We start from the raw sequence: 25,105 nt of genomic DNA, 5'->3' as shown, positions 1-25,105 counted from the left end.
AAGGACAGGAAAAGATAATAATGAGTGTTGGTGGGTATGCAGGAAAACTGGGACACTGATGCATTGTTGGTGGAGTTGTGAAAGAATCCAACCATTCTGGAGAGCAATCTGGAATTATGCCCAAAAAGTTATCCCCTTTGATCCAGCAGTGCTACCACTAGGCTTATATCCCTGGGCTTATATCCAAGGAAATACTAAAGAAGGGAAAGGGACCTGTATGTGCCAAAATGTTTGTGGCAGCCCTTTTTGTAGTGGCTAGAAACTAGAAAAATGAATGGATGCCCATCAATTGGAGAATGGTTGGGTAAATTATGGTATATGGATGTTATGGAATACTATTGTTCTGTAAGAAATGACCAGCAGGATGAATACAGAGAGGCTTGGAGAGACTTACATGAACTGATGCTGAGTGAAACAAGCAGAACTTCAACAACAATACTGTATGAGGATGTATTCTGATGAAAGTGGATATCTTCAACATAGAGAAGAGCTAATCCAATTCCAATTGATCAATGATGGGCAGAATCAGCTACACCCAGAGAAGGAACACTGGGAAATGAGTGTAAACTGTTTTCATTTTTTTTCTTCCCAGGTTAATTTTACCTTCTGAATCCAATTCTTCCTTTGCAACAACAACAACAACAACAACAAAATTTGGTTCTGCACATATGTATTGTATCTAGGATATACTATAACATATTTAATATGTATGGGAATGCCTGCCATCTAGGGGAGGGGATGGAGGGAAGGAGGGGAAAAATTCGGAACAGAAGGGAGTACAAGGGATAATGTTGTAAAAAATTACCTATGCATATGTACTGTCAAAAAAATTATAATTATAAAATTAATAAAAAAGAAGGTAATTTTTGAAAAAAAAAAAGATTAGGTCTGTGAGTGACCACTATTCTTCCAGTTCATGTGAAATATGGAGACCTTGTCATGAGAAAAAAATGATAGACATATTTATCCTGTTGGGGATAAAAATATACTTTCCCGCCTAGTTTCCACACTCGTGATCTAAAAACTATTTAATTTCCATGACAATGGTCCAACAATTATTCACCCAGTTCTATATGTCAAAGCATTACAACAACCAAGAGAAGACATAATTGTCCCACTGTCCTATTTAATTTGGATAAGGTTATACTCATTAGTATTTTGCATTGAACTACTAACCACTTGGAGAGAATATAAGGAGCATTTTTGTGGCACCCCTTATAGATTGAGGTGCAAGAAACATTATCCTGGATCTTTTATTCCCCCAAAAGGCCTCACTCCAAACCCTATACATTCGGAGTCCATAATCGGACACAAGAGGACAGAGGACATCATCCACCACGTATCTCCTTGGGTAGCCAGAATCCATCCACCTGAGCCAAACATAACAGTAAGTGATACTGAATCAAGCTGAATAGTTAGACAAGCCAAAATAAGTATTGGAAATTTTCCATCCTCTTTCCACTAATTGTTTAATCTTTTCAATGATACAGAAATACAGAGATAGCAGTATTGTCATTTTATGAGATCCCCACATGATTGTACTTTTAAGATGAATAAAAATCATAGATTTAATGACAAACCAAAATATATTATGTTAAGAATTGGTAGAAAGAACACTGGATTTGGGAAACCTGAGTTTGGAGCTTGACTCCATTTACTCTCTGTGCAATCTTGAACTAAGCCTCTAAGTTTCTTTGTCTGGAAAATTAGGGGATGGGAGCAGAGTATATCTAATGCATCTACTAGTTCCAAACTCTATGAAACTTACCTCTCAAATATAAACTCGCTAATTCTAACTGAACCACATTCCTCAAAATAATAGAAGCCAGAACAACTGTGCTCTCCTCTAATTGAAACCCTACTAAAATTGAAAAGGAAAAATACTTTAAAGCAAAGGAAGATGAAAGCACTCCCCCTCTTTCTTTATCTGCCAGGTACAGACTCTGATGTTTTCTCTGTAATATCTAACAGCATCATTAACACCTAAGGCCAGGGGGAAAATGGCAATCCTTGGCTTTATGGAGCTTTGAGTTCTATAATCATGTTTTTCAGGAAAAATCCCACAGAGTCCTGAGATGTCTCATAGGCCTATAGGAAAGTCTTCAACTTACATTTTACAGATAGTACTTTTAATTCCATTATTAACATAGTAACCTTTAATAAGGTCACTAAAGTTAATTCTCATTTCTCTCTGAAACTATAGTGCCTGTTAAGAAATGATCCTTTTCAAAGCTGAGTCTATATTAGCAAAGCTTAACAAATCTATCCCTAACAATTCAGCCATTTCCAAGACATTTTACTGTAACTGCATTTTGTCTGAGTGAGAAGGAATGATATATTTATTGTGTGCAGGGGAATTTAGAAAAAAGCAGAAAATTCAATTCAATACAACATTACAACCATTTATTAGGCATCCACCATGGACAAATCACAATAAAGTAAAGCCTGAGGCTCTTTTCACTGGATTCCAAGTCAGAGGGGCTAAGTTTAGATCTCAACTCCTTTATTTAACTCCTGGTAGTACTTTGGACATATATCTTAGGAGAGGAGGTAAGGAGGTGATTTAAAAGTGAAAAGAGATCCAGGAGACATATGACAGGTAGGGAAACTGAGGCTCCAAAAAGTTAAAAGACTTGCCCAAAACACAAATGGAATGAGTAGAAGAGTTAACATTTGGAGCTATGTCTTCAGACTCCAAACTCAACATTCATTCCACACAATCACACTTCCTTCACTTAATATGTCTTAACTTCACTTTCTTGATCTGAACCATGAGGTTCTTAGAGTGAAGGATCTCCAAGTTTCCTTAGAGCTCTAGATTTTATGATACTACAGTTATATCAGCTTTATTTTTTAAGTGACAAACAGGCAGTAAGGTAGAGAGCTAGATCTGGAGTAAAGAAACTCTAAATTCAAATCCAAACTCAGATACTTACTAGCTGTAGGATTAGGCAACTCGTTTCACTTCTGTCTCAGTTTTCTCAACTATAAAATGGGGATAATGACTTTAAGTATCCCAGGGTTGTTGTACAAATCAAACAATATCATATTTATAAAGCACTTAGCACAGTGTCTGGGCCAAAGTAGGTGTTTTTATTCCTACTGTCCTACCTTTTTGAGTTCAATAAAAAGAGCTTACATTTGTATGGTGCTTTAATGTTTGCAAAGTTTTAAAGACATTGACATTTGAGCCTCATACTATATGGTAGGAACTGTAGATATCACTATCCCCATTTTACAGAGGAGAAAATTAAGGATCATAAAGAAATTAAGTGGTATATCTCCAGGATATATTGAAGCTGGCATCTAATCCAAGTTAATTCATTATACATTATTGATACTGCTGTAAGCTTTGTGAAATATCAGGTCTTCCTATCTCAGAATGGAAATAAAGGGGCTATTCCAAAGCCCAATCCTATATTGAAAGGCATGGTTTTTGGGGTCCTTGGACAAAATGAAGTTAAATCCCTCCTTAACCTCAGCTCCCAGGTATCCTTTTAGTGCACATGTCTAATCAGCTTAGCCCACTATATCACAGAGTTTCATTGGTCTCAAATTCATGGTTAGTAGAGAGTACAGATTTGTACTATCATACTCTGTAAGGTTCTATCTATTACATTATACTGCCTATAAAGAAACAAGAAAATAGAGGGAATATTCTTTAAAAATTATCTGCATTTGAGTGAAGTGAGAACAGAGTACAAGATTATGGGATGATCAACTATGATAGACTTGGCTCTTTTCAGCAATGTGGTGATTCAGGACAGTTCCAATAGACTTAGGATGGAAAACTTCAATCACATTCAAAGAGAAAACTATGGAGATTGAATGTGGATCAAAGCATAGTATTTTCACCTCTTTGCTTTCTTTCTCATTGTTTTCTTTCTTCCTTTTGGTCTGATTTTACTTGTATAACATAACAAATATGGAATGTGTTTAAAAGGATTGCCCATATTTAATTTATAATAGATTACTTGCTATCTTGGGGTGGGGGAAATAAGGAAGGGAGAGAGAAAAATTTAGAACACAAGTTTTGTAAAAATGAATGTTCAAAACTATCTTTATATATATTTGGAAAAATAAAATACTATTTGAAAAATTAAAATAGAATTATCTGCATCTTCACAAGACACAACCACCACAATTCCCCCCCAAGACTATAACCAAATCTTGTCTTTCAAATAAGCTTTCTGAAAAGAAAAAATATGTTTTTATATTAAAGTGCATGCATTTGTGATTGTATGTCTGTATCTATTTGTGTGTGTATGAAAGTGTAGTCATAAATCTAGAGATTGAAAGTGCCTGAAATAATTAAGCCTTTTAAACAAAAGAGATGAAAGGGAGAAAAAGATAAAATAGAAATCAGCACTATATACTCTGAAGGCAGGTAAATGGCATTGTTTGGGAATCGATGCTTGAAAAATCCATCCAAAAAAATCAATACAACCAAAGAAATAAAGCTTTTTAGAGAGTCCATAAGCAGAGCTGTCTTAAAAGGAAAGAACTAAAATAGAGAGCTCAGGGGGAAGGTGTCTAGTGAAACTAAATTAAACAAATTTAAATACAACACATGTAGAGAAAAGTATTATGGCAACTCCCAAGAGGGGAACATTGTACTACTAGTCATAATTCAAAATATTTATTGAACTGTTTCATTGTGTCAGGATTAGAAGATATAATCCTGACTGTGTTGCCATTCAGTGACATGAAAAAATAACTGACATCTCACTGACAAGAGGTACATCAGCACTAAAATCCTAAAGAAACCTTTATTTATTGCTCTCTTTGGGTTTACTTTGTAGGTGTTCTGCCTTTCAGACTGTTTTCTTCTTTAATAGTGGCTTCACTCAGACTTCCTTCATTAAAAAATCTTCCTCAATCCTGCCTCACTTAAATCAAATTCACTTGCAAGTTAAGACATCACCTTCCTGATGCCATTGATTCTCTTTGAGAAAAAAAGATGAACAACAACAATACCCAGCTAGACAAAAGGAAATTATCAAAATCCTAGCCAGGACTATCTTCTATCACTCCTTCTCCATCCCAACCATATACTCAAAATACATGTGATTTACATGTAGATGCCTTACATTATAAAATGAGCGTGAGTCCATTTTTTAAAGCTGAGTTTTGTAAATACCCACTTTATCTCCCAAATTTGCACCATAGATTTCATAAGGTTATAGCTGGGAATGTTTTTATAAATTTTAATCAATACAAAATTATGATATTATTTTTCTATTCATGGAAGTACATATATAATTATGTATGTGTATGACACTTATTGCAGGGAGGGTCTTACATATGGGCAGAATAGGCAATCAACCCAACAACTACATTTGGTACCTCCCTAGAAATCAGTCTTTCCACATTGATTTCATGAACTAAAAATACTCCCCACAAACATCCTCAAAGATATATAGTTTTCACATTTGCATATACATTTGCAAAGAAAGAAAAAATTTCTATTTTCATAGAAAGAAAATACATATAACAAAGGACTTTTTTCATTCTACTTATAATCAAAATATTTATGAAAAAGATAACACAATAATATGTTCATATTAAAGAGGAAAAAAATAATATTAAATATTTTTCTAAAAACCAGTTTAGAAGGAAGAATAGGAGGATCTCTCTGTTTCAAGACTTTGAAATGGGAAAAGACACCCTGAGAGACTATAGATAAAGGAACAAAAAGGAGAAGTTTAAGATGCTTGTGTCTTTCTTTTTTAAAACTTTTCTCTTAAATTTGACCTTCCTATATGTCTACCCTACATAACATCATAAAATAAATGCTAACATGATTATATAAATACCAATTGATAAATGAATGAAGTTCTCTTCATTTCAAAGAGAACTAATGGCATTACAGAGTGAGATATGTCTTGACTTGCATGTGAATTGGATTTAAATGAGGTAGAGTTACATAAAGTCATCAGTCTTACTCTCTTGGAGTCATTAAAATCCTGTGGAAGGACAAAAGTCAGGATAACTGGATATAGCCCAGAATGTCACCTTCAATGTCTGACCAAGTTCCACAGTTTCTGCTTTGGTCACCTTGATGGTCATTGGGACAAATTGTTCTCATTCACTCATTCTCTTGGAGGAAGTCTTTACATATTTGGGGTAGACATTTCCCTCTATTTCACCCATGGGTTTGAGGTATATTAGTTACTCTCAATTTGGTTTAGTTCATATGCTAAGATGTTTTCACTGAGATGTGGCCACTAAACATGCTGCAGCTTCTTTGAGCCTCAAGTGAAAGTTAGATAAAAGGTAAACATCAAAAAAGGATGGAGCAGTCCTGAAGAAAGCTCAGCAAGACCTCACACCAGAGGTGATAGTTCCCCCTGAAAACCCCATATGCCCCAAATAAATGACACAGAAATACAGAAAGAATAGAAACCAACAAAAGAGGTATGCACTCTCAGAATCATGTCTCACTTATTAGGCCTTGACTTCTCAAATTATTTATGCCCAGGATGGGCATTTCAAAAATGTTAACCAACTGTTTCGCAAAAGCCTTACCATAATAGACTCCAACCTGGAAAGGCTGATATCCATGGAGGCACCAAATGTAGCTATCACATAAGGAATATTCAGAAAATAGGAAAACACAGACTGGCATCAAACTTGCTAGGTGCCATTCTGAGGTTTGGCTTATTAAAAGGGACACAGAGACACTTCATCATTAGGAAATACTGCCATACACATTCTATGTGCTTTTCATACTGTGGAGGCTCATGTGGATCTAAAGTACCTTCTGAAAACAATCAAAGGTGATACAAAGCTCCAAAAACTAACTTATATGTTTATGCCCAATAAACAGCCTCCTTCCTCCTCCTCAATCCTCCACATACTACTCCCATATAACTGTAACGGTGATCCAACTCAGCTGCAAGTATGGCTGTCCGTAGCCATAGTACTGATTCTGTTTTATACCACTACCCCTGACCAAGGTACTGATTCATCAGCTTTCATAACTACAACTTTTGTCCCTCTGGCAAATGAAATTACTGAAGTTTAATTTCATAATAATTAAATAACTTAGAAATACATTTGTTTGTGAGGTAAATAGCCTACTATACATTATGCATTGTACCAAGAGTCCTTCAAAAGTCCTATTTGGTAATAATAGTTCTTTAATTCAAATTCCTCATTTACTTCAGTTTGTTTGAAACTGTCTTTTCCTTCATATATATATTTTTCCTAAAAATGAACATAATTACAAAATAAAAGTTATGGTTAGAAAAAGCATCCTAGGAAGGAATGAGAAGCATACCAGTAAAACACAGAGAAGGCTAGAAACAAGAACATGAAGCATAACTTATATGGAATAAAAAAAGCCATTTTGAAACATGAGAAACACCTTTTCATACTAGGACATTGATACAGGATATATCCCCAAAATCTTTGTGCAGAGTTTTGAGTTTTGACAGCTTAAAATTACACCAAGACTTTTGTATCATTTATCTTGATTCAGAGGACCTGGATTTAAATCCCAGATCTGCCATTTACTCTGACTCAGTTTCCTCAGTGTCAAATAAGAATGTTGGACTAGAATAAGTAATGCCAAAGTAAAAAAAGAAAAGAGGTCTCTTAAACAATGTATAAAAATCTCTGCAGGACAGATTGACTAGGAAAATTATATATTGATATTATTTATATTTTATTGTGTTTTTATTTTGCTAAATATTTCCAATAATGTTTAATTTGTTTTGGGCCATGCTCAAGAGTGTTGTGGACCATAGCATGAGAATCCTCTGAACTTAACAACAACTGAGGTCTGCTAGAGCCAAAATCTTGTGACCTTAATCATGATTTCTACTTGTCCTGTAACTCTTCCATAGCTGTACCAATTCATTATAACTCAATTCAATTTGATGAATTTTTCTTATGTAAATATTTTAAGATGTCATTGAATTGATGACAAAAATACATTTTGTAGCATAAAATTTTCCCAGCTGTTACAAAAGCAAAATGCAGGTTTGTAGCTGAAAATAATATATATTCACAGCTTCATCTGTTTAAAAACAATGCAAATTCTGTTTACTTTGTCAAGACCACATTATGTGCACTATTTATTAATTTAATTAAATTAAAGAACTCTTGGAAAACATTTGGGGAATCTACAATAGTATTTTTAGATGAAATTAAGAAATAGTTTTTTTATTTTTTGAGAGTACATAAAAGCATGTATATATGCAGATCCTAAAATTCTCTATAATATAGCATTCAGCTACAATAAAATGAAAGAAAATTCAAAACACTTGTGAACTATGGAAATATATAATAAAGGTGATATATGTTAAAATAACATTTTATATAGCTTTGAAAGTCATAATATTGAACCATATTTTCTCATAATTTAGTAGATATAATGGGAGAAGATATCAAGGTTCAGTTCAATGCTACTTCTTACAAGATGCCTTTGCTATTGCCTCCAGATAATGCTCCACACACCATCAAAATTATATGCTATGTATGTCCATATACACACATAACATATATGTATATAGACATATATAACACATAAATGTCTATGTGTGTGTGTGTGTGTGTGTTAAATTTGTATCTTGCTCTGGTCTCCCTGACTGCCACCACTATCCCAGCTTCTAAATAGCACATATGTTCACAAGTAACCAGTAACAATAGCAGGAAATAATATAGTAATGGGAATCTAGAAGTCATGTATAAACTGTCCCACAGATCAAAGTAACAAAATTTGCAACGATCTCATGCAGTAAGCAAAAATCACATCCTGAGACTTGGGCTGAATCAGAGGAAGCCATATAGGATTTGTCAGGACCTTTTGGTCTTAAAACACGTAATTCTCAATTAAGTTTCAGACATTAGCAGTAAGAGTAATAGACCAACAAATAATAGTGGTGATTTTGAGAAGATGTGGACATGTTAACTTTAAAGTTTTGCTGATGACTTTGAGATAATTTGGAAATATTAAAGAACTAATCCCAAGGTGACATGGATAAAATAAATTTTTAAAAATCCTATAAAAATGAGACATCAAATTCTTGACTCTCAGGTACTATTGCAACCCCTAAGGGCCCGTGCTGTTTGAATGCCCCCAATACTGAATCACAGTTATATAAATGATTTCCTCTTCCCTATTCTTTTCCCTATGCTACCTGCACCTACCACCTCTCTCCTCATCCCCATACTCAGCCATCTGCCTCTGTATTCACCCCACCCCTTGCATGGCTTGTCTCCATACTTTCTGTGCTGCTTATTCCTACACTCTCTGTGCCTTATTGAAATATTGAAATATAATTGTAGCCTTACTTAGCATCAAAGTCTTTTTTATAAGTACCCAAAGAACTAATCTCTATTTATATGAATTACATTTATATGAAATCTCTATTTTATAATTTTATAAAGTAATTAGCAAATTGTGTGTATGTATAATTTACTTATTGGTATAATATAAGTTCCTTGGAACACTAGACACTATGCTTAATTCATGGTAGGTATTTTAAACATGCTTATCAATTGATTATTGTGGTTGCTGTTTTCCTCCAATAAAATGCAAAACCTTGAAGGCAGAAGCTATTTTCTTTTTGATTTTGTATCCTCAGCATCTACCATCTGTTTAAGATGTAGTAGATACTTAAAATGTTTGCTGAACTGAATTCACTTGAATTGATGGTACAGGAGATGTGGCTCATGAAATTATGTAAAGAGATTATTCCAGAGGCTAGGAAAAAAAGTGTCAATTGCATGTGTTGAGTCCCTTGCAAATTTGCTGATGAATATATATTTGTATAGAGGAGAAATTGAGCATAAGATATTTAAGAAATTAAAAGCTATATAAATCAAGTGCCATATAAATGGCAATTAATATTATTAATCACTATAACACTTGCTATGCCATCAACATGGCTATTATCTCCACTAATTGAGATGACAGTTCTTCCACACCATAATAGACAGTTTTGTAAGGGTCCATAGACAAAAATGATCACTCATCTGATATTAAACCTTCTGGTGACCATCTTAATAAAATCAAGTATGTAGACTGATACCCAATTATTCCACCACTAAAGCAGAGAAGAGTTTGGTTGGGAACTGTCCTGAACCTATGCTTTTTTGATAATAGTCTACAAGAACCCAGAGTTACCACAAAGATCACTATGCCATAATGAGGTTTCCAAGTTTAAGAGAAAAATATTTCATTTTAAAACATGCAAAAAGAAAGGTTATTTGGGTCTTAGAAATATTATATTGCTTGAATTGTTGAGTTCTTCCCCTTCCCTATATGGCAGTAGCTTTCATTACAGAAAAGTAAGGAAAGGCTTGGATGATTTCACATTTCTATGGCCCCAGTCTAAAGGTTAAAAGAGTCAGAGAGATTATAAAAAATAATCAGCAACAGGAATGAGGAACTTTATGGGAAGTTTTGTCAGGCTTTTTTATCCTTTTGGAACATAATTACTTAATATAAGAGAAATGGGAGCCTTGCTGAATGGAATTATACCAAAAAATAAAATCAAATAAAAAGATCCCATTCAAGGTTTTTCACAGGTTTGTCATCTTAGATCAGAATGGGCAGCAAAATAGTTACTCCATTCATTAAACCACAAATCCAATTTAAACTCTGAATTCAAAGCCTTGCCTGGGCTATATTTTTACACTTTGGTTCTCATCTCTAATCTGGCTTTATGATCCAGGTCAGATTGTATTCCTAATTCTATCTATTCTCCCACACAACCCTCAGGCTTCCATCATTTCATAATTCTTGACAGTGGGATGCCCTTCAGTGTTGCATAGGTTTTGTGGTGTAGCTGTTTTGTCTGAATGCACAAAAGAGCTCCTCTCCACAGTTAATGGACAGAATAAAATAACAAAACCATGCTGTCACAAATGACAAAAAAAGGCAAGAGAGACTCCGGGCTTTTTTTTGTCCTTTTTGCAATTCTACTTGTTTTCCCTTATTAACTGTTATTTGGACCAGTAGGAAAGTCTCTGAGTCTCTGAGCTCATCTGTAAATGAGGAGGTTGAAATGAATGTCCTCTAATGTTCCTTTCAGATCTAATAGCTCCTCTAATCTAATGATGACCAACATAGTAAAATTAGCAATCACAGATCATAAATTTAAAGCTGAAAAAGACTCCATCTAGTCCAACCTTTTAACTTAATAGCTGATGAAATGAAGACCTGGGGAGTTTAAGACATTTAAGATGGTAAGCACTAAAGGCAGAATTTGAATTCAGGTCCACTAACTCTAGGATTAGACTCTCATTGGCCAAACAATCAAACCAGCCACAAATAATGGTACAGAGAGAATATATCCTTTCATCTCTTTATTTCTTTGTGTCTCTCCTCTCATCAGACTTTATCCTCTTTGTAAATGAACCTAATAATTTATGATTAGCAACAAAATTCTAATCTTCTGGCTATTATAAATTACATTTGTCCTTTAGTCTTGGAACCTTTCTGGTGTCCATATTTCCCCATTTATCAACCTCGAAATCCTCTAATTCTTCTTATTCAAATCACTGAAATACATTGTGTTCTCCATGTGTTCCAATATCACAGCTTGTTGCATTGAAAGGATTGAAAAGTATTGTCTCAGAACTCAAGAGTCAGATTTAATTTCACTAAACTCTTCTTTTAAAAGTATGAACAGACCTATGTCCTAGACAAGTAAATTGTCAATGCAGATTTAATTCATCAATTGCTTTTCTCAGAAGCAGACTTATGTTGTTCAAGTGAACTGACTCTCTTAAATGGAAATATACTTTTACTAGACTATACTGTCCTTGAGATTAAGGACCAGGTCTTAATTTAATTTCTCTCTTTTCTTATGTACAAAATAGTGGTATCTATTCAGAAGGTGCTCAAAATATGTATTGTTGTATTAATTTATTTCAATTTTTATATTTATAGTGAGTATTGGAGCTCTAATTCTCTCTAAGTTCATAAATAGGGAAAGTTCTTTCAACATCAAAAAATGTATAAATAAAATGTGAAGGCCAGTGCTACTATTCGCTGGGTACCAGATTTTGAATTTTTCAATTATATTTTAATAGGTTCATTGTACCAAATAAGTGAAAGTTTTCCCCCAAGTAAATGTAAGATATTCATGTAAAGCAAAAAGTAATATATATTATATATTATATTGTAAAATATCTTCTTTTAACTGATCCATTCTTTCCCCTTAAATCCAACTCATGGAAAACAATGAGAGAAAAATGGGAAAAGATGAAATAAAAGTAAATTAATTATGACATATGGCTTTTAACCACAAAATATGAAGGATTAAAAACAAATCCATGAATCTTCCAGGTTTTTGTATATCTGCACCCAACTCCCTACAAGTCAAAGCAAATTGATCCCTATTAATTCACAATGTAATATGGGATAAACTCAAATAAATTTCCTGAAATTGAAAATCTCTTTTCCCTGTTCTCAAGGCCCTATCCATCTCCAAATTCCTCCATGTACCTGTAGTTGTGCCCTTGTTCATAATTTTTTCATCTAGTAAACTCTTTAAAATTTACTTTTTATAAAAGTGGTTACTCTTTGTTCTAGACAGCTCAAGAAAACAAATATTCTATTAGGGTATATAGATATTTGGTGTTCAAACAATCAACAAGCCCTTATTATATGTCAGAAACTGTGCTGAGCACTGGGGATATAAATATAACCAAAAAAAAAAAAAAAAAAAAAAAACCCAGCTGCTTTTCTCAAGGAGTTTACCTTTTAATGAAGGAGATAACATTTAAATAAATAGACATCTACAAGACACAAAATAATTGCAAATTAATTTTAAAACACACTTTGAGAAAGAATTTTTTTTCTTTTCTCACACTGTAAAATGATATATATGCTTTCTAACCAATAAAGAGATAAAGCAAAATCCTTTGGGAAAATATTCATTTTTTAAGTTGATAGGAAAAAAAACAATTATATAGCAAACTTTTCATGGAGATAAGAATACAAATACAGATATTAAAGATGGAGTTTATCCAGATTCTTTCAACACAAATGTTTATGAGACATTAAAATGCACTTTTGGAGGTTTTTTGTTTATTTGTTTTTTAACAAATGAAGATTCAATTCAATTCAATTCAACTTCAAATCAGTTTTCTCCCATTAATAGAATATGCTCATTGAAAAGATCCTACTCAATCAGTGTTGGACTTCCATAGATATAGAGTTAGGTAGCAAATATTTAGTTCTTGGAAGAGACAAACCATTAAAAAAGAGATATTATGTTTACCTCAAATATGATCAGTCCATAGACTCCTGCCAAAATGACTGATGCAATCATTACTTGGGTCTCTATATCTGCATGGAGGTATTGATGAGTCATTGAGAGAGGAATCACTTGGTTTTTCTGGAGGAAGGCTTGAATATTTATTGAAATGGTCTCTCTGCAGCAAGAAAGAGGTTTTGTACAATTAGTGAAAGGGAAAAAATGCTACAGCATAACAATTAGCTTCCTCTCTGACTCCACTCTAGCACCAAATTATTCCATGAGCATACCTTATCAATTCATTTATTCATAAGAAATAATGGTAGCAACATGGATTTTGCAAACATTGGGCTTGGCAGCAGGAAGACTCATCTTCCTGAGTTTAAATCTGGCTTCAAATACTTAACCCTGTTTGCCTCAGTTTCCTTATTTGTAAAATGAACTGGAGAAGGAAATGGCAAGACAGCTCCAGTACCTTTCCAAAAAAAAAAAAAAAAAAATCTCAAAGGCAACACAAAAAGTCAGACATAACTGAAATGACTAAACAACAGCAGCAGTTCTAAACTTAGTTTTAGCTACTTATTTCCCTCTTTTTCTCCCTAAGCATATCTCCTCATTAGTGTCACATCTTCCTTGGATAGTTGTTAATAAAACAAAAAATCAAGAAGAAAACATAAGAGCCTAAGATCTAGAATTGGAAATCACCTTATAGATGAGGCAATTGTTACCCAGAAAAAGTAAATGCTTTACTCAAGATTATATAGATCATAAGCAGCAAAGCAAGAATTCAAATTTGAGATCTCTTACCCAAAGGCAATATACTAGGGGAGAGGAAAGATTTGAGATCCTTGGCTTCTCCCTAGCCTTTCTGATGGGTGTACGATATGGTAAAAAAAAAAAAAAAAAAAGTCCTTGGATAATCAGGACTTGGCTGTCTATCAAAATACATATTCCCAAACAGAATATTTATCAATATTCTCATGGAATCACATAGCTTGAGAGTTGGAAGGGACCTCAGTGATCTTCCATTCCAATCCATACAGAAAAGGAATCTTCAGAATAACACAGCTGATAAGTGGTTATCCAGCCTTTGCTTAAAGATCTCTAAGGAAGGGAAATAATTTTGAGGTAGCACATTCTACTTTGGCACAGCAGGAAATTTTTCTTTACATCAAATCTAAATTTGCCTCTGCAAGTTTCTGAAGCCAATAGGATAAATATAATTTCTCCACCTATCTGACGTCCTCTCTGATTCTCTTCTGTAAGCTAAATTTAAATATGTCCACTTCCTACAAATGGGAGAGTCTGCCCTCTTGTTTACATGTGACAAGAACTCAAGACTCTCTACCCTCTTGATTGTATTTCTTTGGACACTAATGAATTTATCATAGTAAACCCTGATGCCTAAAACTAAAAACAGTACTCTAAAAGAGGTCTGATGAAGTCAAAATGAGTAATTATCATTTCTCTAGTCACGAAAATTAAGCATGTTTCCATGCATCCTATGATCTTATTAGCTTTTTTTCACGATTCATTACACTACTGATTTATATTGAGCTTAAAATGCATTAAAAAACCCTAGTCATTTCTACAAAAAAAAAAAAAAAAGTATCTTATCATGGCTTCCAAATCTTGTATTTGTGAATTTGACTGTTTGTATCCAAAAATAAGACTCCATTTGTCCCTGCTGAATTTAATCTTATAAGATTCAGTCAACTGTTTCAGCTGGTCAGAATGCTCTTGGGATATTGATTCTATAATGTGATGATGAGATTAAAAAATTACTTCTGGTAGGAGGAAGGATACAGAAATGTAAGGAAGAAATAGCTAAAGTTTTTTTTAAAAAATAAAATAAAACTTCTTATAACAAAGAATTCCTCAAAAGCAAAATAGGTTCATTTCTATTAGCATATGCATGGAATCTGATGTTGAAAAAGATGAAAATATTTTTCTTCAAACTCACTTCTCAGCTTCAACTCATCATAATAATTAACACATATATAATGGTGACTTTCCCTTAGCCTCTAGTTATTGATATATATTATGTTCCATGATTACAAATATATTATATACTTTAATACTTCAATGATCTGTGATTTTACCAACGTGGGTAATCTCTCTATTAACATAGATTTCAATATCTGGAAGACTGAGTAAATAATCTATATGAGATTCTGTGGACAAGTCATTTGTCACCCTCCTAGACAAATTAGAGATGAGAGTCTTTGAATTTAGCTAGAGTATCCTTCAGATAGTAGATATACAATACATCATACTGCTCCACTTTCTTACCTTTCACCTTGTCCCCTGGAAAAACATCCAACCTAAAGTCCTACTCTCCTGAGAGGCAATTCCATCTCTGATAATATCATTTTAGGAAGAATGCCCACCATGCTTTACTTTCTCATGCCTGGTATTCTTTGAACTTCTCAGCCCCTTCCTACCACTTCTTTCATTTTCCTTATATGTTTTGCCTTCTTCTAATATAGAACATATTTGAGGATATAGAATATCTTATTTGTATCCCCAGGGCTTGGCAGAGTGCTTTGTACATAGTAAGTACATGATAAATGCTCCAGCTAGCTATCATATATTAAAAGTTTGGGGGTTGGTTAGTAGGCTCGACAAAGCTTGTTCCCTTCTGATATACTTCGAAAATTTAAGGTCATACCCACCAGGATAAGGTAGCTGAAGGGGATTTAGAGGGAGATAGAGAAATTAAATAATTTTCCAGGAACACGTTGTTAACCAGAGATTATGATAATTTATGGTTAGAAGTCATGCCCTTTTCTGTTTCACACTTTGGCATTGAATAGCTCCCTCTTGCTTTTTCAAAACCTCATTTATCTGAGAACCAACCTGGTAATTATTTCAAAAGTTCTGGAAGTAACAGCTCGTTCATTTCTTCTGGAATTTAAAAAGATGGTCCAGTTATAGATGACCTAGAAAAGAGTTGACAATCATCATTTAATGGGATTATTCAGTTTTTGAAGAATTTTTATTTCAGTGTCTTCTGCAAAGAAGAAAGATAAAAAGGAAATAATTGTGCAAAATTTTGGAGAAGAGAAAAAAAATACGTGTAAAGCCTCATCAGCTCCAGATTATCAAATGACAATTGCAGGAACAAATGTCCTGCTATAAGTAACTATAAGTCTCAATTGTCTAGATGATTGATTGCGTGATTATTTCCACAACCTATATAAGTAGTTAAGTCTATAAATAACTTGTCTCCACCAAATAACTCACCAGGAGTCAATTATAAACTGAGTAATAGTATTTAGGTGAAGTAAAAAGAGTTCACCATTGCAGAATCAATGGACCTGGATTCAAATGTTAGTTATATCTGTGTGGCCTTGAATAAGTCAAGTCATTTGACTTATATCACTTTTCTCATTTTTAAGGGAATTAGACTAACTTCCAGTCTCTTAAATTGTGGGTCACAACCCAATATGGTATCTCATAACTGAATTTGGGGGTGGTGAAGTTGTAATTTATTGTCAATAAATAGTTTTGTTTCTATAACTATTTTATATACCTATATATCTGGGGTCATGTAAAAATTTCTTGGGTGAAAAGAGGTCGTGAGTGGAAAAAGTTTAAGAAACCCTGGACTAGATGATGTTTAAGGGCCCTGCCAACTGTAAAGCTATGGTCCTAATGGGGTATAATTTATTACAGGAATACAGAAATGGTTTTGAAACAGCATTTTATAATGGTGTTTATCTTTTGGCAATGAAAAAAAAAGTGGCAGAAAGGATAATGAAAGGTGTATGGAAATTTTCATTTCATTGAGAGTTAATCAAGAACACTTCTATTTACCCTTAAAATAAAGATTCCCTAGTCATCACAAGCTAAACAGAAATTCGATTATTCATTCCTTTGCCTCAAAAAACAAGTACCCATATAGAATTATTTAATTTATATGATATAAAAAGACTATATGGTTATATTAGAATTTCTATAATCCATTTAGCCTGAATAAAGTAAAGTTCCATTTGTAAATGTAATACTTTGTCCTAAATGTCCCAAATGTGCAGAAAGTTACTGCAATTTCATAGTTCTCTGAGCTGTCAAGCAGACTTTCAAAAAGCTGTCTCAGTTTCATCTTAATATTCTCATTTCAATCATATCCAACTCTTCATGATCTCATTTGAGTTTTTCATGGTAGAGACACAGGAGTGATTTGCCTTCTCCAGATCATTTTACAGATGGGGAAACTTGGCAAACAAGGTTGAATGATTTGCCCAGTAAGAATCTGAGGTCAAATTTGAACTCAGGTTTACCAGACTCCAAAAGCAGTATTACATCTACTGTGCTATCTAGTCTCCCTATATCCTGACTGATTTATAACTTTACTCTTTAACTAACTGGTTTATAACAACTAGGAGACTCTATCTTCCTCTTATCTTATCTGAGAGACCTTAATTAAATTAAATTACTCTGTAATACTTTTTTGGCACTTTGAATTATGTGAAGGTTATAAAAGTTAATGGTCATTTGTTTCCTAGATTTAGAAGTAAATTAGATAACTTCTATTCATTTTGAAACTGAGAAAACTGAAGCCCTATAAGAGTGAGTGATGTGCCAAAAGTTCTTCAAGTAAAGGATAGCAAAGACTAAATTTGGACCCAGACTGATTCTAAATGTAATTCACTTTTCACTACACCATGCTGCCTTATTCAGAACTGTACCTTGTGGTCATTCATGGTAACCTTAGAGACTGAATATTCAGCTACCCCACTGTGTCTGAGAGCTCTCCTTGGGCATGGGACGATCAGAAAAGACTTCTCAAAGACAAAGGATTCCAAATCAGGCTCTATCACTGAACACCCTGCCAGTCTGCTATCTACCACTAGTGGGCACAGATATTATACTATGCATAGTATAGTGAGTTTGGAATCTGGAGACTTGTGTTTTAGGTAAAGTGTACATAATCCTCAGTATTCTTGCCAACAAATTGTGTCAATCAAATAATGAGTATGATTCCTTTTCTTGATTCAAAAATGAATGTCCATAAAAGTTATAGAAACTTCTATAACTTGTAATAAATATCATGTTTATATGTGTATATGGATATTTATACTAATTTACATATATATTTATATACACAGATACACAGATAAAACACATTTTTAAAGCTTTGTAGACTTGTAGAAATTCTGGTTGGCTAGAAATGGAATACAAAATATTCTTACTCTGAAAGTAATTAAGAGGAATGTGATTTTTAAAATATGATCTATAAGTATCTTTTTTAAAGCTTATGCCATAATACAAAAATAGTTGCTACAATACATTTCTGACTCCTGCTTTGCTTTTCATGAGAAAATCAAATCATTCTATAAACACTAAGACAAAAATATCTAAGTAATTATAAGCAAATGGAAAATATCTAAGTTCTCAGTAATGCAACTGTGTTCAAGAACAATTTAATTATAGCACACAAATGCATCTTTAAGTAAAATCTAATTAAGGTGACTCTAATATGAACCTCCACCACAAAGAAATACAAAATCTATAATGTTCCCCTAAATTTTCCAATGAAATCATTCTTTGGGGAAATTTTATACAGCTGTCTTTTTACAGCAACACAGAGTAATCACCTTGTAAAGAACTGGAGAAAAAAATATATTTTCCAGACAAGAAAAAGGTTTTTCATATATTTTCATATAGTTCATCATTATTACCTGCTGTTGTGGGCGCCTCCTTCGGGAGTCTTCTGACTGAATAACCTCAACCACAATATATTCTTCTGCTTGAGGTCGATCAACCACACCAGCAATCAAGGAGCCTGCCAGTTCTAACTTGAGTAAAGCAGAGTCTCCAGTCTCTGTAAGATTCATAGCTGGTGCCCTCTTTGTTAAGAAACAAATATCCAAAGGAGAAGAATAGTAGCAGCCAAACCCAAACACCTACAACATCATTATCAGCAGTAGGAGTCATATTTACTTTCTACTTCAGATAGCATCACACAAGTACTTGATTTTAAAATAGGCAAAAATGACACATCTCCTAGAAGCAGCTCATTCTTTATTATCCCCATTTTTCCATGTTGTATCTCCAAAATTGGATTATAAAGAGTTCAATGAAAAAATTCATTATAAATTATGAAGTTTATTATAAAATTATAAACTTGAGCTCCCTAAAGGCTCAAAGTTGAGTACTAAGGATTTAGAGTGATAATGGAATGGACAAAAGAACAAATTAATTAAAATCTTCTCTGACTTCCTTAAAGGAGTCAAATCTTCATAAACTGAGAAATCAAAAGGGAAGTGGAAAATGAGAATTCTGACACTAGCACAAACCAGTGATGTACAGAATAGAAAGTATTGTAAATCAAGATCCTACATATTACTTATTATGATATGAGATAATCTGTTATAAATTCATTGCTTTCTTCTTGCTATTCAAATATAGTATTAAATGCCTGTCTGCTTAACTGTATTTGACAGAATCAAAGCAACATATTGACATTTTATTGTGTGATGGTCTAAAAATAGTTATATAGTATTTGAAGATTTTAAAAACACTTTGCAAATATCTCATTTCATCCTAATAACAATTCTGAAAGACATGCACTATGATTCTTCCTACAAGAGGCAGATCTACACACAGAAAGTTCTGTGGGAACTGAGCGTGGATCGCTAAATAGCATTTTCACTCTTTTTGTTGTTGTTTGCTTTTTTTTCTTTCTCATTTTTTTCCCTCTTTGATCTGATTTTTCTTATACAGCAAGATAATTGTGTAAATATATATACATATATTGGATTTAACATATATTTTTAACATGTTTAACATATATTGGGTTACTTGCCATCTAAGGGAGGGGTTGGAGATTGGAAAGGGGAAATTTGGAACACAATGTTTTGCAAGCGTCAATGGTAAAAAAATTATCCATGCATATGTTTTGAAAATAAAAACGCTTTTAAAAAAAAAAAGGACATGAGGCAGAACTCAGGGTCACACAGCTAGTAAGTGACTGAAGTTGTATATGAACTCAGATTTTTCTTGACTCCTATTTACAAAGGAGTTGTTATACTAATTATATATAATATAATATTTATTAGATATATTTATATATTATATACATATTATATGTACATATTAGTATTTAATTTATATATTATGTATAATATATATAATTATATAAATAATGTGTAAACTATATCTAAATATATGCAAATATAAATAATATGCAAATATAGTTATGTAAATAGACCCCTCTCCTAACCCTCTCTCTCCTTCTCTCTCCCTGTCTCTCTGTCTCTGTCTCTCTCTCTCTCTCTCTCTCTCTCTCTCTCTCTCTCTCTCTCTCCTCTCTCTCTCAGCTCAGAAAAGGAAGCAGTAACCAAGCATATGGCTTTTTTCTGTTGTTCATAAAGCTGGGAATGCCTGATTCATAACTTTTTGTTCTTTAATGAGGGGGCAAGCATCCCGGATGACCTTCAAGTCTGGCATAGTACTTGGAATACAGAAGATATAGAAATGACTCTCCAGAAGATGCTGAGAATGAAGTAAAAGGCATTGCTAAATGATGATGTGAGAAGCACCAACTGTTTGGCAAGGATTGTAATATTCTTGCCAAGAAGAAAGGAAGCCAGAATAGGAAGGATATAAGTGGATTTCCTTTTTCTGGCAAGCAGGTCAGCATCTGACAGAACACTTCCTCTCCCCCTCCAATTCCCTTTATTCTCTGGTGGTCCCTTTTTTCAGAGGAATTAGATCGTTGAGAAGCAAGTTGGTTGTGAAGAGAGCCTAGAATTTAGTCAGAGGAGTCAGATTCATAAGCCCAGCTGGTTGAACTCCAGGATGTCTAAGGCTCCTTTTAACTGCAGCAGCTCTGTCTTTAACTCTCCATCCTTCCAATTGGACTTCCAGAAATCAGGAGTGGGAGAAGCTAGGATGTTCACATGGCATTCCATATACTCTTTGATCCAGTGACACTGGTCTCTTTGCTTTTTCTTAGACACTCCCTCACTCCTGATTTCAGTTATTATCACTAGCTATCTTTTATGCACAGGAGGCTCTCCTTCCTCATCTCTACTTCCTTTTTTTTTTTTTTTCCCAATCCTACCTTCTTTAGGAAGGCTTCCCCAATCTCTCTTAATTCTAGTGCCTTTCCTATATTAATTATTTCCTATTTATCCTGCACATAATTTGTTTATGTCTAGTTTTTGCATATATTCCCCCTATTAGATTGGGAGCTCCTCAAAGCTTTCTTTGAATCCTACTTAGCACACCGCTTGGTATATAGTAGGCACTCAGTAAATATTTATTGATTTTGTTTATTGAGCAAATTCCCAGTTATCTATGCTTCCTCACCCTCACCTCATTCAGTTTTTGCTCTGCTATTGCTTGGGTATCCACCTTTCAAACCAGACCTCCAAAGATCATGCCCTGGAGAATTTAAGCCACTCAGCTAAGAACTCTCTGGGACCATGAATCCCAATCTTCATCCTACCATCTCATATATATCCCCAAATATAATTAAATCATTATTGGATGTGGCCAAAACAATTTATTTTTCCACTTGCTATCCCTATAATAGTTCAAAACATCCTTTTCTAGCACTATTCTTTAACATCCTACTTTCCACTTTACCTGCTCCCTCACCCACAGCATTAAAATATAAAATCCTGGAATGACAATATGGATTGTAACATGTTTTGGCATACAGTAAGTGCTTAATAAGTTTTTAATTAAGTTATTCATCCATGTTATGGTATGTCCAGTGGAACCTAGAATAAGTATTGATTTGTAATAAATTCCATTTCTTTTAATTCTCTCACAACATATTGCTCAGAAAACGTTTGTTGAATGAATAATTACTTGATTGAAAGTAAAGAAAGATGTTAACATCTGAGTTCTCAATGGTAGAATTCATGGGGTTAGAAGATGATGGGAGGAACCACATACTGCCTACTAGATAAAAGATGAAAAACTAGGAATCGATAATATCCTTTAAAAATAGAAGCCTTTGGAACAAAGTAACATATCTATATTTTCTCTAGCACTGAAGAGATACCATTCAAGACAAAACAATCTCCCTAGTTTCTATAGTTTTCTAAGGGCATGGAATATAAAAGAGGAGTAAAAAGAATGGGGAATACTTTAATGTGTTTTCTTTTCTTCTTTTTATATATTCACAAACCATGCATTGAGTTTTAAATGATCGCTGAAAATATACCATGCCTTTAAAAAAGAAAGGCATTAATTAACCTGCCTAGTGAGGACTGCTGACCTCTTTCCTTAGCCTAATAACCTAAGGCTCCTGTGACAGATTCTTCCTTGCAGCCAGTACAGCCAACAATTTCTCAACAATGAGCTTCAGGTGCAGGTAATTGTGGTAGTTTCCTTTTATACAATACTTCTCAAATAAATCCCACAATTACTGAGATGACACATTGAGACGGGAACAAAGGAAACATGAAATTTCTGTGGGGTGGGGGAAGGGGGGAAATGGTTTTGTTATTCCCCGGCCACTTTCTCATGAAAAAAATTTTCCCCATCAAAGTAAAATTGCTTATTGCTGGATCTTGCATGAGGTGTCTACACCCACCATCGATTCCATAGCAAAGTTGTGAATTAACATCATCCCTGACCTTGACCAGAATCTAACAAAAGAAATAGCAAGACTGCCATTTCAGTAAGAAACAATAAACACAAGAATATCCACTGCCCTTTCATGACCAACACTGAGAAACTTAGCGAATTTCTGCATTTTTTTTTCCTACTAAGCAATTACAAGACTTCCAGCTGAGGCTTCCGAGAAGCCATATCCAGCGACTTCATTTCCCTGGAGTCTAGTTTCAATGCTTCTTTTCCCCATAACTATCATAGATAAACCTTTAAAGTAAGTTCTGGATTATTAGGATAAAGGCAGGGAAGCTTGGTTATATCAGGGAGCACTGACAAAAAAAAAGCGGGGAATTAGAACAGAGCACTGAATGAACAGAATGTCTGCTTTTTGATAAATGCTTTTTCATTCATTCATTTGTTCATTGTGTTTGTGTTTGTGTGTTTCTCTCTATACATCTCTGTGACATATCTAGTGTCTGAGGCACTAAAACATTTCTTCTCTATGTCCTCTTCCAGTGCTAAATCTTATCCTAATGTTTCTTGAGCCACTCTTTGAGAGGAAGGCATTATACTTTTGCCATTATCTCCTAAGATTCCCATATTTCCTCTCTTACAAATCCTACTACTCCACACACTTAAAAAAAAAAAAAAAAAAAAAAAACACTTAGACAGCATTTATTTGTCTGACTGACAACCATCTTTGACCAGACATAACCTCTGGTTTCATTTTTTAGTCTATTTGGAGCACTGTATTAAAAAGACATACCTCCTTCCCAATTCCCTTGTGGAAGTTATAAAGAAGGCACCTTAGCTTGTTTTTTCTAAGTCTTAGTTGAAAGAGTGCTCCACCATGGCAGTTTCCCTTGAGTTTCCAAGGTAGGCACACAGAAAGAATTTTTAGAAGTATATTTGCTACTTGCAAAGGAAGCAAGAAGGTTAAAGGAATAAGAGTAACAAAAGTGGGTCATATTCATAGAAATGTTCAGTTTTCTTGCAGGTAAAGGTTGTTTAAACCCTGAAGCTAAGATAGAATTTTAAATCTCTGAAGCATAAATAAAAAATCAAGTTTTCAACCAGGTACTAAGGTAATAAAACCTGAAGAACTGGTTACAGGAAAAAGGCACCCAAAGCAAGTTCCTAATGAGTTCAGAAGACATGAAGTCTCATTTCCTGGGAAATAGAGCAAAATTGAGCCTTGCTTCCAGAGTGTGTACAGCCCAATAGGTTTGACAATCTTATGGCATTGAAAAGGCTCGATGAGTTGTCCATTTGTCAGAGATACTAATGGTTTGCCACTTCCTTATTCTGCTAATTTTACAAATAAGGAAACTGAGGAAAACAAGGGGAAATGACTTGTCCAAGAGTCTGAGGTCAGACTTGAATTCAGGAAGGTGAGTCTTCCTTGACCTTCAGGCACTCTATCCACTGGACCGCATAGCTGCCCATACTTAACAATTAAAGAGGGACCAAAGATAATTCATTCTTCTAATAAGTCAGTTCACTATTAATATAAAAAATTGCTGACCAGAAAGCCATATCTAAATATGCAAAAACTCTGGAAGCAAACTTGATTCATTTAAAAAGTGTCTCAGGTCTACAATTACAGCAATATTATTCAAAGAACAACTATAAATGATTAAGTTATTATGAATATTATAAATACTCAACTACAAAGGACCTATGAAGGAAAATGTTATCCACATCCAAAGAAAGAGCTGACAAATAAAAATATGTATAGTATGATTTTATATATAAATAATTATCTATGTCTAATGGTGGATTTCTCTAGTGTGGGGTGGGAAAGGAGGGAGGAAAAAAAATACTTCACCACACAGAAGAAAAGAAAACTCAGAAAGCCTTTGAAAATGATGTGCATTATTTATTGCATAGCTTATTTTGTTGTAGTCATTGTTGTTTTTAAGTAAATTGTGAAGTGGAGATTCATGATTTCACATTGAAACATCTATTTGAATTGTACTATACAAATGTAATTTTGGGAATATTTAATTAAAATCAAAAATCAAAATTATTTTAAGAAGTTTTTTAAGTTACCTAAAGCAAGAGAAGCTATTACTGTTGGAAAGGCTGCAAAGATTTTTATAAAATGTGTGTGCTTTCTTTCCTCCTATCAGTAAAGAGATAGTAGGTAGACTACAGCTAGTGTTGTAAATGTGGTTGCCAGAATGATTTATTTTTCTTTATTATACTGGAAGGTTCTTGGGATTGGGTTTGCAGAAAAGTGATAGTGTTATGAACATATTTATAAGGTATATGATGTCTGCTTACCATAAGGATTATTAATCTGGCTTTTC

The 25,105-nt window shown here is 33.8% G+C and overlaps 1 protein-coding gene across 1 annotated transcript in view; it reads right to left on the bottom strand.

Moving 5' to 3' along the window:
• OCA2 (OCA2 melanosomal transmembrane protein) overlaps positions 1 to 25,105 on the bottom strand; it is a 654,184-nt gene that overhangs the window by 479,590 nt on the left and 149,489 nt on the right. The window contains exons 7-9 of the mRNA XM_074300312.1: positions 18,902 to 19,059; positions 16,077 to 16,159; positions 13,242 to 13,395 (exon numbers count right to left, since the gene is read on the bottom strand). Coding sequence (XP_074156413.1) covers positions 13,242 to 13,395; positions 16,077 to 16,159; positions 18,902 to 19,059 — 395 coding nt within the window. The remainder of the gene's footprint in view (positions 1 to 13,241; positions 13,396 to 16,076; positions 16,160 to 18,901; positions 19,060 to 25,105) is intronic.

This window comes from Sminthopsis crassicaudata, chromosome 3, assembly GCF_048593235.1.
Source record: "Sminthopsis crassicaudata isolate SCR6 chromosome 3, ASM4859323v1, whole genome shotgun sequence".
In the NCBI taxonomy this organism is placed as follows: Eukaryota; Metazoa; Chordata; class Mammalia; order Dasyuromorphia; family Dasyuridae; genus Sminthopsis; species Sminthopsis crassicaudata.
This window is presented reverse-complemented; position numbering and strand designations above follow the sequence as displayed.